Raw genomic sequence first — 11,655 nt, 5'->3', positions numbered from 1 at the left:
TCTGTGGTTGAAGGTCCCCCTCTCCCCCTCTCCCCCTCTCCCCCTCTCCCCCTCTCCCCCTCTCCCCCTCTCCCCCTCTCCCCCTCTCCCCCTCTCCCCCTCTCCCCCTCTCCCCCTCTCCCCCTCTCCCCCTCTCCCCCTCTCCCCCTCAATTTTTGCAGCTTATTTTAGCTTACCCAGAGGTTTTTCTGGTATGTAGTAGGATGAGGGTTAAGAAAATAAAAGTGTATCAGGCAAAATAAGATTAGTGAAAATGGTAGATTATAGACTGCCAGCTTTTAGCCAGGCCAGCTTCTAGTCTGCCTTTGGGCAGCCCCAGGTAGTACCTGTGAGTTCCCAGCAGGAAATGCAAGTGTTTGGTTTCAGCTGCTTGGTGTGTTGGAAAGCCCTTCCCTGGCTTTGCGGCTGCAGTGCCTGCAGCGAGGGCCTCTGTTACACGTCATCCCTTTGCCTGTGACTGTTTCAGGAGTGCAGTGCACAGCAGTCCTGCGTGTTTGCTGGGGGGTCAGCAGCATCCTGAGTGTGCAGCAGCTGGTTGCCCTCCGAGGGCTCTGCGTTCTCCTCTGCCGTGGGCTTTGCGTTCAGTTTTCCTGTGGTCTGTTTTCCAGAAGGGCTGCGCCTCCTCACTGCTTGCCTGAACAAGGATCGCGGTGGGTAGTCCTGAAGCAAGCCTACAGCAGTGCTGAAGAGTAGGGAACAACCAGCCAGGCCTTGCTGTGTCCTGTTGCCTGAAGCTTTGCATCATTTTCCCCATATGCTAAATACCAGTGTACCAAGGCACAGGAGGGGTCATTCCATAATGTGATCTCACTGCGGGGAGTCATTTCTTGTTTTGGTTGGGTGAAAGAGCAGAAGGGGAATGGATATTGCATGGAGAACCATTTTGCCCTTAACTTGATCATACCTTGAAGCAATCTCAACAACTGTAGCTTTATACTCACACACACTCACACACTTGCATATATGTATTGCGGTGTTTTCACTTTCTTTCTAGCTTTTGAATCCCCAAACTACTTCAGATCTTTTTCTCTACCATGGTAAAGCTTGCAATGTAATTTTTATGAGAACAATTCGGTATTCCCCAGGTCCGAACGCTGGGGTGGTGACCGAAGCACCCGGGATGGCGTGGCTGGGAGCCGTTCACGCGTGCCCGGGGCCTGGCCTGCCTCTCCCGGTCCCAGGCACACTGCAAAGCTGGAGCTGGTGCTGGGTGAGCCCATCAAAACCTTCCTTATTAGCAAGGGGGGTGGGGGGCCATCTTTTCTCTTGCAAGCTTTCCCTCCCTGACCGCAGCCGCGCCGCAGCTGCTTGAGCACCACCGCTCTTTGCACAACGCGGCTGTGTCCAGCGTTTGGACGCAGCCCCACCTCGCCCTGATCTTCTGCCCTTTTTGTCTGGGAGGGACTCGCAGCCCCCGGCCCCGGGCCCGTTATCTGCAGCCCGCTCCGAGGGCCATGGGGGGGGCCGTGGCGCAGGGCCCGGCGGCGGCGCGGACTACACCTCCCGGCAGCCCCGCGGCGGCGGCGGCGGTTCCGCCGCTGCGGCCACCTGACCGTCACGTGACGGCGCGGCCCGGGGGCGCCGGGCCGGGCCGGGCCGGGCGGCGGCGGCGGCGGCAGCATGGGGCACCGCGACCGCATGTTCAAGGTGCTGGTGGTGGGCGACGCCACGGTGGGGAAGACGTCGCTGGTGCAGCGCTACGCCAACGACAGCTTCAACCGGCACTACAAGTCCACGGTGGGAGGTGAGCGGGGCGCCGCGTTCGTGCCCCGGAGCCCGGCGGCGCCCGGCCTACCTGCGGGAGGCTCCGCTCGCGCTCGCGGCACCGACGGCGAAAAGCTGCTCCGCGGGTTGTCCCGTCTTGTGGGGCGCAGCGGGTCCTCGGGCGGTTTGGAGGCATCCCCGGGTCATAGGCTGTAACGGGAAACTTGCTCCGCTCCTTCCCTGCAGATACAAAAACCTTGCAGTAATTTGTGAAGCGAACCATCGTCAGCCTCTAATTACTGTGTTTTGCAACTGCTGTGGCAGGCCTGGGAGGCAGCTCCTGGGGTGCCCCTGCTTAATGAGGCCCCTGGTGACAGACGAGCTAGTAAGTGTTGTAGCTCTTCAGGGAGGGATCTGGGTGCCCGTCCCTGCTCCCTCCAGAGCAAAGGCCCCGCTGAGCCCTCATCTGCAGGGCTGCAGCTGCGGCCTCGGATCTCTCCGGTAAAAAGCGAAACAGCATTGCTTTGACACTTACTTTAGCAGCGCTTTCACGTTGCTGAATACGAGTTCTGCTGTAAAACGGGGCATTGGAAAGAGGATGGGGGAAAGAACAGCTTTATAACAAGAGGTCTTGGACAAGACTTAAGTAGAATATATTTTTCTTTCTTTAACACCAGTGTAAGTGAATGATCTCAAAAGGGCAGGAGGTGCCAAGGCTTTACTCAAGAAATCCTTTTGCTTTACTCAGCAAATCCCTTTGAGGACCTAAAATGCTGGAGGCAGAGCACAGCTGTTTAAATCTTTTCCCTCACAAATTCAGAGGGAACAAATTGGTCAGAAATCGAAAACACTGGAGGGCCGTATCCTATTGGAGCAGCGAGATACGAAGCGCTTGGAGTTGTGCCTGCACAGTCATTCACAGCTGCAGATTTTTTTGTTTAATCTTCTTTAAATGTGTTCCTAGCTTCAAAAAGTTCCAGGCCTGTTGAGCACAGATGACAGCTTGGCTGGACAGTTTTCCTCTTGCAATGAAAACTTGATGTATCATAATCTTCTGAAAAAAATTGAGTGTTTTCCTTTTCTACTCCCTGGGCATTTGTTACAGTTGAGTTGTAGATGGTGGGAAGTGGTAAATTGAAAGCAAACACTGTGCTCCATGTACCAGTGACTAAACGGTTTAGGCAGTGCAGAACAAAGACAGGCAACAACAGCAAATCCAGCATTTTATTGGGCATTTTTCTGAGTTTCCACTAGGATTATGAATTTTAAAAGGAGGCATGGAGCATGATTAGCTCTGACTTTTTACTTAAAACTCTGCCTTTGTGCATTATTAACCCTGAGAAGATCCAGTTCTTTGGTCTACCATTTAAACTGTGGATTAGAAGTACAAAAGGCACGATCCAAACAGCACTTGACTGAAACAGAGTTGGGTGAGGGAAGGTTTCCTTAAAGCTCTCCAAGCGATAAGGTTTCTAGTGGCCTTTTGTTTGCATTGTGGTTATCCAGGCCTATGTGCCAGAGGAATTCTTATTTCCTGAACTTTTTTTCCTTCTGGCCTTAGCTCTTGGTGTCACCAGTGCCAGTGTTACAACCCCGGGGATGAAGAATGGGTATCTTCCGCAGACTGGAAGCTGTGGGTGGGATCTTTACAAGCCCTGCTGGTGGGCAGTGTCTGATGCCAAAAAAGCCCTGTGTTCTGGGGTAGTGAAGTGGCCACCTGGTGCTGCATTTGCTGGAAAACTCTGCTGCCATTTGTGAGGGCTTCGACAGCAGGTTGGCTGGGCTTTGCAAGACAGGGAATGCTGCTCTCTTCTGTTATTTAACTCCACCCAAAGTCTAATGTTCAGGAAGGGAAAAGCAAAGTGTAGCATCTTTATGCAGGGATGGGATGCTGATAATGCCCTTGATTTCTTCTTTTCCAAAGGCATTTTGTTTGCCTGTGATCCTTCTCTCCGAGCACCCAGGGTTCGTAGCAGACGGTGTGTGGAGCCGTCTGGATTTAACACCTGTTTTGCAGCTGTCTGTGATGGAGGAGAGGGGGACAGCGCTTGTGGACCCTCTCCTCGGGGCCCCTGTCTGTTCTGTGTTGGCGTGGGTGGTGGTCCAGTATGAATTGCCATTGCTATGACAGCGGTTGCTGTGGTGTCCTATGCCTGGCCCTCTGGGGAAACGTTGAGGAACAAGTCCAGTGTTGTCAATGTCCCTAATTGGGTTTCATTTCTTTTGGGGGGTTTTCTAGTGGATTTTGCTCTGAAGGTGGTGCAGTGGTCAGAATCGGAGACGGTACGACTCCAGCTCTGGGACATTGCAGGTATGTTCAGTCTGATATGAAGATAAACCCTAAAAATCTGTGGAATATCAAGGGGCAAGATTGTTCTGCTTTGTGATGTTCTTCTAGTTTGCAGTGGTAATTTAAATATTTAATCAAAAGCTCATCTGCAAAGAATACAGCAGCACAAATGATAAATTCTGTGGAGCCTTTCTTTTCAATTTCAAAGCCAGAGCAGACTGAATGGGGAGACAGGTTGATTTGTAACTGGATATATAACTTCTCAGCTCTAAGTCTTCTGTTAAAATACTGATTTCTGGCATGATAGCCAGGAAGGCCTGATTCTTGTATCTAAACTTGGAGTACTTCCATTGAATTCAATCTGGTCTTGCTGCTGGGATCAGAACTGGGTCTTGGAAGTTGCTATCTGGCTGCTCAGTGACCTGTGTGAGCAGAGTTGGTGGTTTCCTAGGGAACAAGCGTCCACATCAGAGCTGGAGAGGCCGGCAAGCAGCAGTCATGGAAACAGGACACTGTTACATGCCCTGGAGGTGGTGGGCCTGGGTCAGGAATGGGGCACGTTGTGGGGGACAGTATTATGCAGTGAAGTGGACTGAATAGCATCTGCTGCTTAGAAAAGCACAAAAAACCTCTGTTCCTGAGTTTTCTTAGCACTAGAAGACAAAGAACAGATAGGTGCAGTAGTATCTCTAAAATGGCACCTCTGGATCTAGAGTAGTGAGGAAAACAAGGTTGTGGCTTCCTCTGGTTTCGCTGTTCAGATGTGTGTGCCTGGAATCTCTAAAAAGAAAACAGGAAGGAGAAGTTTGCAGCAAGAGGATTGCAGCAAGAAAGTGATTTCAATTTCAGACATCAAAAAGACGTTTAAGATTTGGAAAGCAGAGTGGCCATATTTGTCACAGCGCTCTTGACGTGCGCTAAGCTGAAGGGGATGTACACGCAAGATAGTCCCTTCCTCATTGCTCTTCCCACCTGAAAGGGACACACGTAGTTTGAGGTAACTTAATTCTGATCTCTTCAGAGTGTGAAGCCTGTTGACCAGCTACAGAGCTATGTCAGAGCTCACACTGTAATCTGTGCAGTGTCAGAAGTGCTAGTTTTCACTGTGCCACTGACCCACGTAACGTGATGTGAACACTTTGTGGTTTGCCCCATCTAAACAAGCATAATCAAGCCATATAGCAGCATGGTGGGGTTACTCTCTAGATATGCTTTTGGTAGTACAGACAGGCCGTAAGGTTTAAAGAGTAATAACAGCATATGTGAGTTTTAATAATTTTTTGTTTAATATCAAACTTTTTTCTTCTGAGAGGCTGTATTTGTATTGCTGTGTCTCCACCAAGCACTCAGCAGCAGTGGATGAACAGTGACTGGATGAACCCTCCTAGAACTTTACTGATGGCTGTGCTTAGTGGCAAGACACGCTGCTGTTAGCAGATAAAACTGTGGCTGGGGAAAGCATGCTTAATTTAAATTGTTACATAGAGAGTGATGCAAGTATTTCTGGGACATCTGAGTGTCTGGGTCAGTGTTAAGAACTCCCATTTGTTTTATCTATCACTGCGTTGCTGAGGTGCGCAAGGCAGGATGCGTCTTAATGCCTCTATTTCCTCCTTAATTAAGTGGACAGTGTTGGTACCTCATTTTCTCAGCGGACGCTATCATGGGCATGATATCTGGGTGATCAAATTTAACAAAGATAACTCTGAAAAAAGAAGGTTCTTCTTTTCTTCCTCAAGGGCAGGAACGCTTCACGTCTATGACCCGGCTGTACTACAGGGAGGCATCAGCCTGCATTATCATGTTCGATGTCACCAACATCAGCACGTTCAGCAACAGCCAAAAGTGGAAGCAGGATTTGGACAGCAAACTCATGCTGCCAGATGGGAACCCTGTGCCTTGCCTACTGCTGGCTAATAAAGTAAGTGGCTCTAGATGTACTCTGAGTGTGTTTGTGTGTGTGCATGTGTGTATACACACACATTACCATACTTTTACAACCACAAAGGGAGTGAAAAATGGAAAGAGAGACTTTTTTTTTTTTTTTTAGTCTTTAACTTGCAGTAGACTGGGAAGGTTGTGTATGACATGGCAGGTAAAGCCTCTCCTCTTCAGAGCTGCCAGAGGGATGTCTACTTTTGGACGCAGTGTCAAGTTTCACTGTGTGGATTGCTTGCTGTCTTTAATGATTTATCTTTCTTTCATTTAAAAACTACCTTTATATTCTACATGTGCCAACATTGGCTCAACAGCCCTTTCCAGATTCAGTTCGAGACTTGCCCGGTTTGAGAGAGTCTGAAGTTGGAAATGAACCAAAAACGTGATGGGTGGGCAGGAAAATGGCTTTTCTGCTTCTCCACTTCTTCAGGAAGAATGTTTTCCCCCGACAGCATTTTTAAAGTAACATTCTTGCCTGCATTAAGGAGATCTGTGTGTATGTCATTAAAGTAATGTAATTGCAGAAATACAAGCTCTTATTGGACAGGTTTTCTTGCTGCCTTTTCATACCTCCTGCTGCCATCAGTGTGATTGCTTCAGTGGCACTACATCAGTAAAGTTTCCTTGCTGCTGATAGGCCTGGCATATTTTGGATGAGTGACAATGCTTTTCTGTCCTGTTCTGGGTGAACCTCAATTCCGTGCGTGCTTGACTGAGGTGTGTCAGTATCTCAGATTAGATAAATATATTGCTGCTTGCAACATCCCATTAAGAACCTTGCCCTAAGAACTCTCTATCAGACTGCGATCTGGGAGATGTGAGAGGCCGAGCCTACTTGCTGCCTGAACACAAGCAGTAAATGGGTGAGGGGAAGAATTTCCCTCCCAGCTTAAAAATTAAAAGGCTAAACTTAAAATGACTGACTCTTGTTTTACAGTGTGACCTTTCCCCATGGGCAGTGACAAGAGAAGAAGTGGATCGGTTCAGCAAAGAAAATGGGTTTTCTGGTTGGGTGGAAACATCTGTCAAGGAAAACAAGAATATTAATGAGTCTATGAGGTAGGCACAGTGACTTGTGGTACATCTAAAGAGTTAATTCCCTCTTTCAGACACCACCATCTTCAAGGTGAGGGGAGATGCTGTCAGTTAGTAACAAATAGCAGCAATAACATGCAAGTAAATCTCCTAAAGGGAAACAAAATTCTGAAAGGTCAGAAGTTTTCCTCTCCTTGGTTAAGGGGCAACATGCTTTTGGAAACAGAAATTCTCTAAACAATACCATGGATATTTTTTCATATTCTGGCCTCTGCTAGGAGGATGGGACTTCTTGGGTAAAGAGATTAGAAATTCTTTTGTAATGTACCAAACCTTTAATTAAGGATTTGGCCTTTTCTGAAAGGTATCAGACTGCAGTGTTGGGAATTGACACTTTATCTTGACATTTGGTAGGAAGCCTGTTGCTGTGTCCCAGTCCTAAACTGGATCCAAGGTGAAGTAGTTGCAATAGACTTTGTAATACAGTTATTGCAGTGTCTTCTGATGCTGCCAGAGAATAGCAGTAATAGCAGTAATGCTGTTGGCAGTGCCTATGAGATTCTCTAGCCTGACTGTTTAGTCCTTAAAGTTCTGAAGTTTTGCGTTCTTCTAGAATGAATCGTTACTTCTCTTTTGTACTGCTTCAAAACTGTGTAGCACAATGCTGCTTGTTTAAAAAAAAAAAAAATCTATATTTGTTTTCTAGAGTCCTGATTGAAAAGATGATGTCCTCATCCACCAGCGATGGAAGTTCCTCTGCTTCTGGGAGTGGGGATTATATTAACATAAAAGAGACATCCTCACCGGGCTGGGCTTGCTGTTAGATGCACTTACTACACCATCTGCTCTGGGTCAAGCAGCAATGTCCTTTTTTTATTACTTTTAAACCAGCTCTTGCTGGTATTTTTACATGATAATGAACTGTCTCCTCTTCGGTGCACATCGGCACTCAATAGAGCATTGCTGCAATGATTTTTGGGTGAGGAGTAGAAAGAGGAGAGGAATGAGAAAAGGATTCATCTTCTAGTGTAGTGGCAACTGGAAGTTCTGCTGCTGTAAGGTGGCGCAGCCTGTGTTCAAGCACATGGCTTGGATTCATGATTTTTAATTTGGAGCACTTCATTGTCTCACATGTGACTGCCTGTCTCGGGCAGGGGGGAGGATGGGGAAGGTATATTTTAATAGTGTTGTATTTCTCACTCCCCATTACGTGCATACAGTAAACACACACGTGCCATGCTGAAGTGTTACAGTGACCTTCTTTTGATGCATGCAAAGCTCAAGTGGTCTTTCTGTGCCTTCAGATTCACAGTGTGGCATTACAGCAAACTCTTTACTTCATGCTCTGGAACTACATACCTCTGCTTACATGCCATGGAGAGACCAAAACATCTCATCGTTGCCACTGACTGTCCTTAAAATGCGCAGCCAAATGCAGATTAGCACAGTGCCCCATGTTACTGGACCTGTAAAATAATCAGTATATGAATTTCAAAAATTGTATAGCACAGCCCTCACTTACGTGGGTACTGGCTGCGGTGCTTGCAGCAGAGACCTCAGATTTTTGTCAAGAATCGTCCGGTTGCCTTACGTTCATTTTTTCCTCATTCATTCTCTAGCACAAGCATATGTATTCTGATCTGCTGACACTTTATTAGGGCACCAAGAGCTGAATGAGGAATAGGTTGTAAACTCCTTTGTATGATGGAACAACAGTCCTTTTCACTTTTAGAACACCCTGTAACCTGCAATCTCAAATAGCTTTGCAATTGCTGATGAATTGCCTTCCCACAATTATTCTGTACTGGTGAGTGAATTTGGTAGCAGGGATGCTGCTGGAGATACAGCTCTCTGAAAGCCCACCTGCTGATTTTAGTGGTCCAAGGGGGAAGCAAAGGAGAAGACTTTGCGGGACAAAAGGAAGTGAAGAGAACCACTCCCCACTTGCCTTTTGGTGCCCGCTTTTTCCTAGCATATCCCCCAGGTATTCGTTGTTTTTGAGAATGGTTCTTGCCACCCCCTCCCCTCCAAACAAAAAAAAGTCAAAGCACATTAGATAATTATCTTAGAGTTAATAGGAAACTCAGTCTATAAGGCTGTGGTTATATAGTATTGCATGCGTTTTATATAAGCATGCTATGCTATAGAATTATCTTACTCATGTTTTAGGTTAAGATTTAAACAAATGCCCTTCAATAATGTTTTTACCTTCTCTAGTAGATTAAATAAGGAGTGTGTTGAGGGGTGGAAATACTGAATGACTTTTCCTAAGAGCTAATCTGAAAACAGGACTATAAATTTATTTGTCAAAATTCATCCTGAATTAGGACTGCTCTTTGGCAAAGTTTCCTCTGTCTATCTTTTCTTATTCTATATAATCTATGGAGGGAGAGGGCAGTGAGAACAGGAACTGATTACCTTCACTAAGTATAAAAAAACTTCTGACTGTTTGTTCTCAGGAGCTGAAAAGCACTGATACGTGAACAGTAAGTGCTATGGAATTTAGGCCTAGTGTTTTGTTCTGTTATTTTTATTAAAAGCTAAGATATCTGGGATAGGATTCTGTTATGCAAATATTGTTGAATTCAGTTTTATAGACAAATATGCTTCTCCATGAGCTTGGGTTCACTGTAAAAACCATGTGAAATGCTATTGTGGAGATAGTACCTGAGAACTTGGAAGTAGAACTTATTAGCAACAAAATGGAACTGTCCTGTTGAATTTTACTTCCTAAATATGATATGAAAAAGGAAGGGTTTTTTATCCTTTATGGAACACAGGGAAAGGGTCTAATTTTTAAAAAGGCCTATAATGAGATTGTTAAGATCCATACATTATTTATTGAATTCTGTATGTGCACCTCAAAAAGTTTGAGCAAAGAGTTCAAGTATTAAAGCTGGCTTTACACATGAGGAAACTGAGGCAAACAGCAGAAGGACTCTGCCCAGGACCAACTATTCAAGTCAGTAAGAGCTTGGAACTAATACAGATTTTCTAATACCTCTTTCAACAGCCTAGCCATTAAGCCATACGTAGGAAAACATCTTTATACTGTTTGTATGTCAGTTTGCTATGCATCAGTGTCTCTCTGGTTTTTGGATCTCTTAATTTTGCATAAGTGCCTCTCAGATATGAGCAAAAAGCCAAAATAAGATCTTTGAATATCTGTTTGTATTATATATAATTTCTGTTCTGGCCAGTGGTTTCCGGTACTGATGTATACCTTGAGGTTTTTCTTCCACACAACTTACTGCTTGTTAATATCCTAAGAGACGCAGCAGACAAGTGTCAAAAACTAAGCCTACACAACAGAAAGAGTCGTTACTTGAGATCTTTATAAAAAACCGTCCAGACAGGAAAACGATTTGACTGTGCAAATGTGTTTTTTCAGAGTGCTCTCTGTGGCACGTAAGGTACTTGGGAAAAAAAAATGCAGGTTTTCTGGCAACCTTGATTTAGTCCTGTAAAACAAACTGTAATTCAAAGGCCCCATTTAAACATGCTTTTTGCTGTGTTAGGCAGTATTCAAAAAATGGTTGCCTGTGAAATTGATTGTGTCCAGCTTGTGTTGGTTATTTTAGTTTTTAAAACAACTGCAGGGAAAAATCCAACCTGAGTGAAGCAAAATTTCTAAGAAATATTTTAATCAAACTTAAGCTTTGTTTGTGCAGACTGGTAAAAACTTGCTTCGTTTTCCTGATTTTTCAGAAAAAAATCAGAAGAGCCTTGTCTTTGTTCTGATGAATTTTGCCTAACTGGTGTCTTTGGTCGGAACGGCCTGTTTTGAAATTGAAGGCACTTGATTTTTCCCTTAAGCAGTGTCTAGTTTGATTTCGTACTCTTTGCATAATGCTGGGCCAACTGTACCTATTTCACTCTCTTCCACCTGTTGTTACTTAGTGCTATAACTCTTTAATTTATGTAATAGCTAGGAATTTTTACTGCAATAGAATTTGAAATCATGAGGCAGACTATAGTTCAAAAATACCCAGTCAACAATATAAAAATTTAGCTTTTCTTTTTAACCGCTTGCAGTTATGCACAAGTATTTTAGAGACAGGATTCTGATTACTGTAAAGTTGCAGTATTATCGTGTTTAAAGTTGCAGTATTATCGTGTTTATATAAAGAGAAGAAACTGATGGGAGGATTTCCCCATATCAATCAGTAACTAATGCAGTATTGCAAAAGTTTGAAATAAAAGTTTGACTTTGCTTGTTTAGTAGTTGTTGTTTTCCTGTCTCAACAGTCCTAAGCAATGGGTTCACAAGTTCAAAACAAAAACAGTCTTGCTGTTAACAATCCGATAGGTACAAAGCATGCAGTGTGAACTGTCCTGTCTTGCCAGCAAAATAAATTAGGTGGTTGTCATTGAAACACCTTGCTATCTTGATTATCGTAGTCTTGTTGACCTAAGAGCTAGAGATAAGTAGGCAAAACTTTCCAATCTGTTGAGTCAGTCATAGTGACTTGTAATCCAATATATCCAGCTAATAGGAGCAAGAAAAAAAAACTCCTTGATGTGGTTATTTGTTAATAATGCCTTCCTCCTTATGGCTCATTAGTTTACATAGTGTATTTATGGGCTGGCTATGCAGGCAGGCAGCTGTTCTGAATACCCCTTTCTTTCCTGATCAGCTTCATTTTCATGAGTATTGACTTCAGGACATCTGAATTGATCAGAAAAGT

General features: G+C 44.9%; 1 protein-coding gene across 1 annotated transcript; it reads left to right on the top strand.

The window, feature by feature from the left end:
* Nucleotides 1-1,531: 1,531 nt before the first annotated feature.
* On the top strand, nt 1,532-11,188 carry RAB29 (RAB29, member RAS oncogene family). Its single transcript, XM_026112018.2, has 5 exons — nt 1,532-1,744; nt 3,944-4,015; nt 5,734-5,915; nt 6,870-6,991; nt 7,674-11,188. Exons 1-5 carry the CDS (start codon nt 1,621-1,623, stop codon nt 7,789-7,791), a joined length of 618 nt encoding a protein of 205 aa, XP_025967803.2. The 5' UTR covers nt 1,532-1,620; the 3' UTR covers nt 7,792-11,188.
* The last annotated feature ends 467 nt before the right edge of the window (nt 11,189-11,655 follow it).

The sequence above is a fragment of the Dromaius novaehollandiae genome, chromosome 27 (genome assembly GCF_036370855.1).
Source record: "Dromaius novaehollandiae isolate bDroNov1 chromosome 27, bDroNov1.hap1, whole genome shotgun sequence".
Taxonomy (NCBI): domain Eukaryota; kingdom Metazoa; phylum Chordata; class Aves; order Casuariiformes; family Dromaiidae; genus Dromaius; species Dromaius novaehollandiae.
Note: the sequence above shows the minus strand (reverse complement) of the source record. Positions and strands in the feature narration are given on the sequence as shown.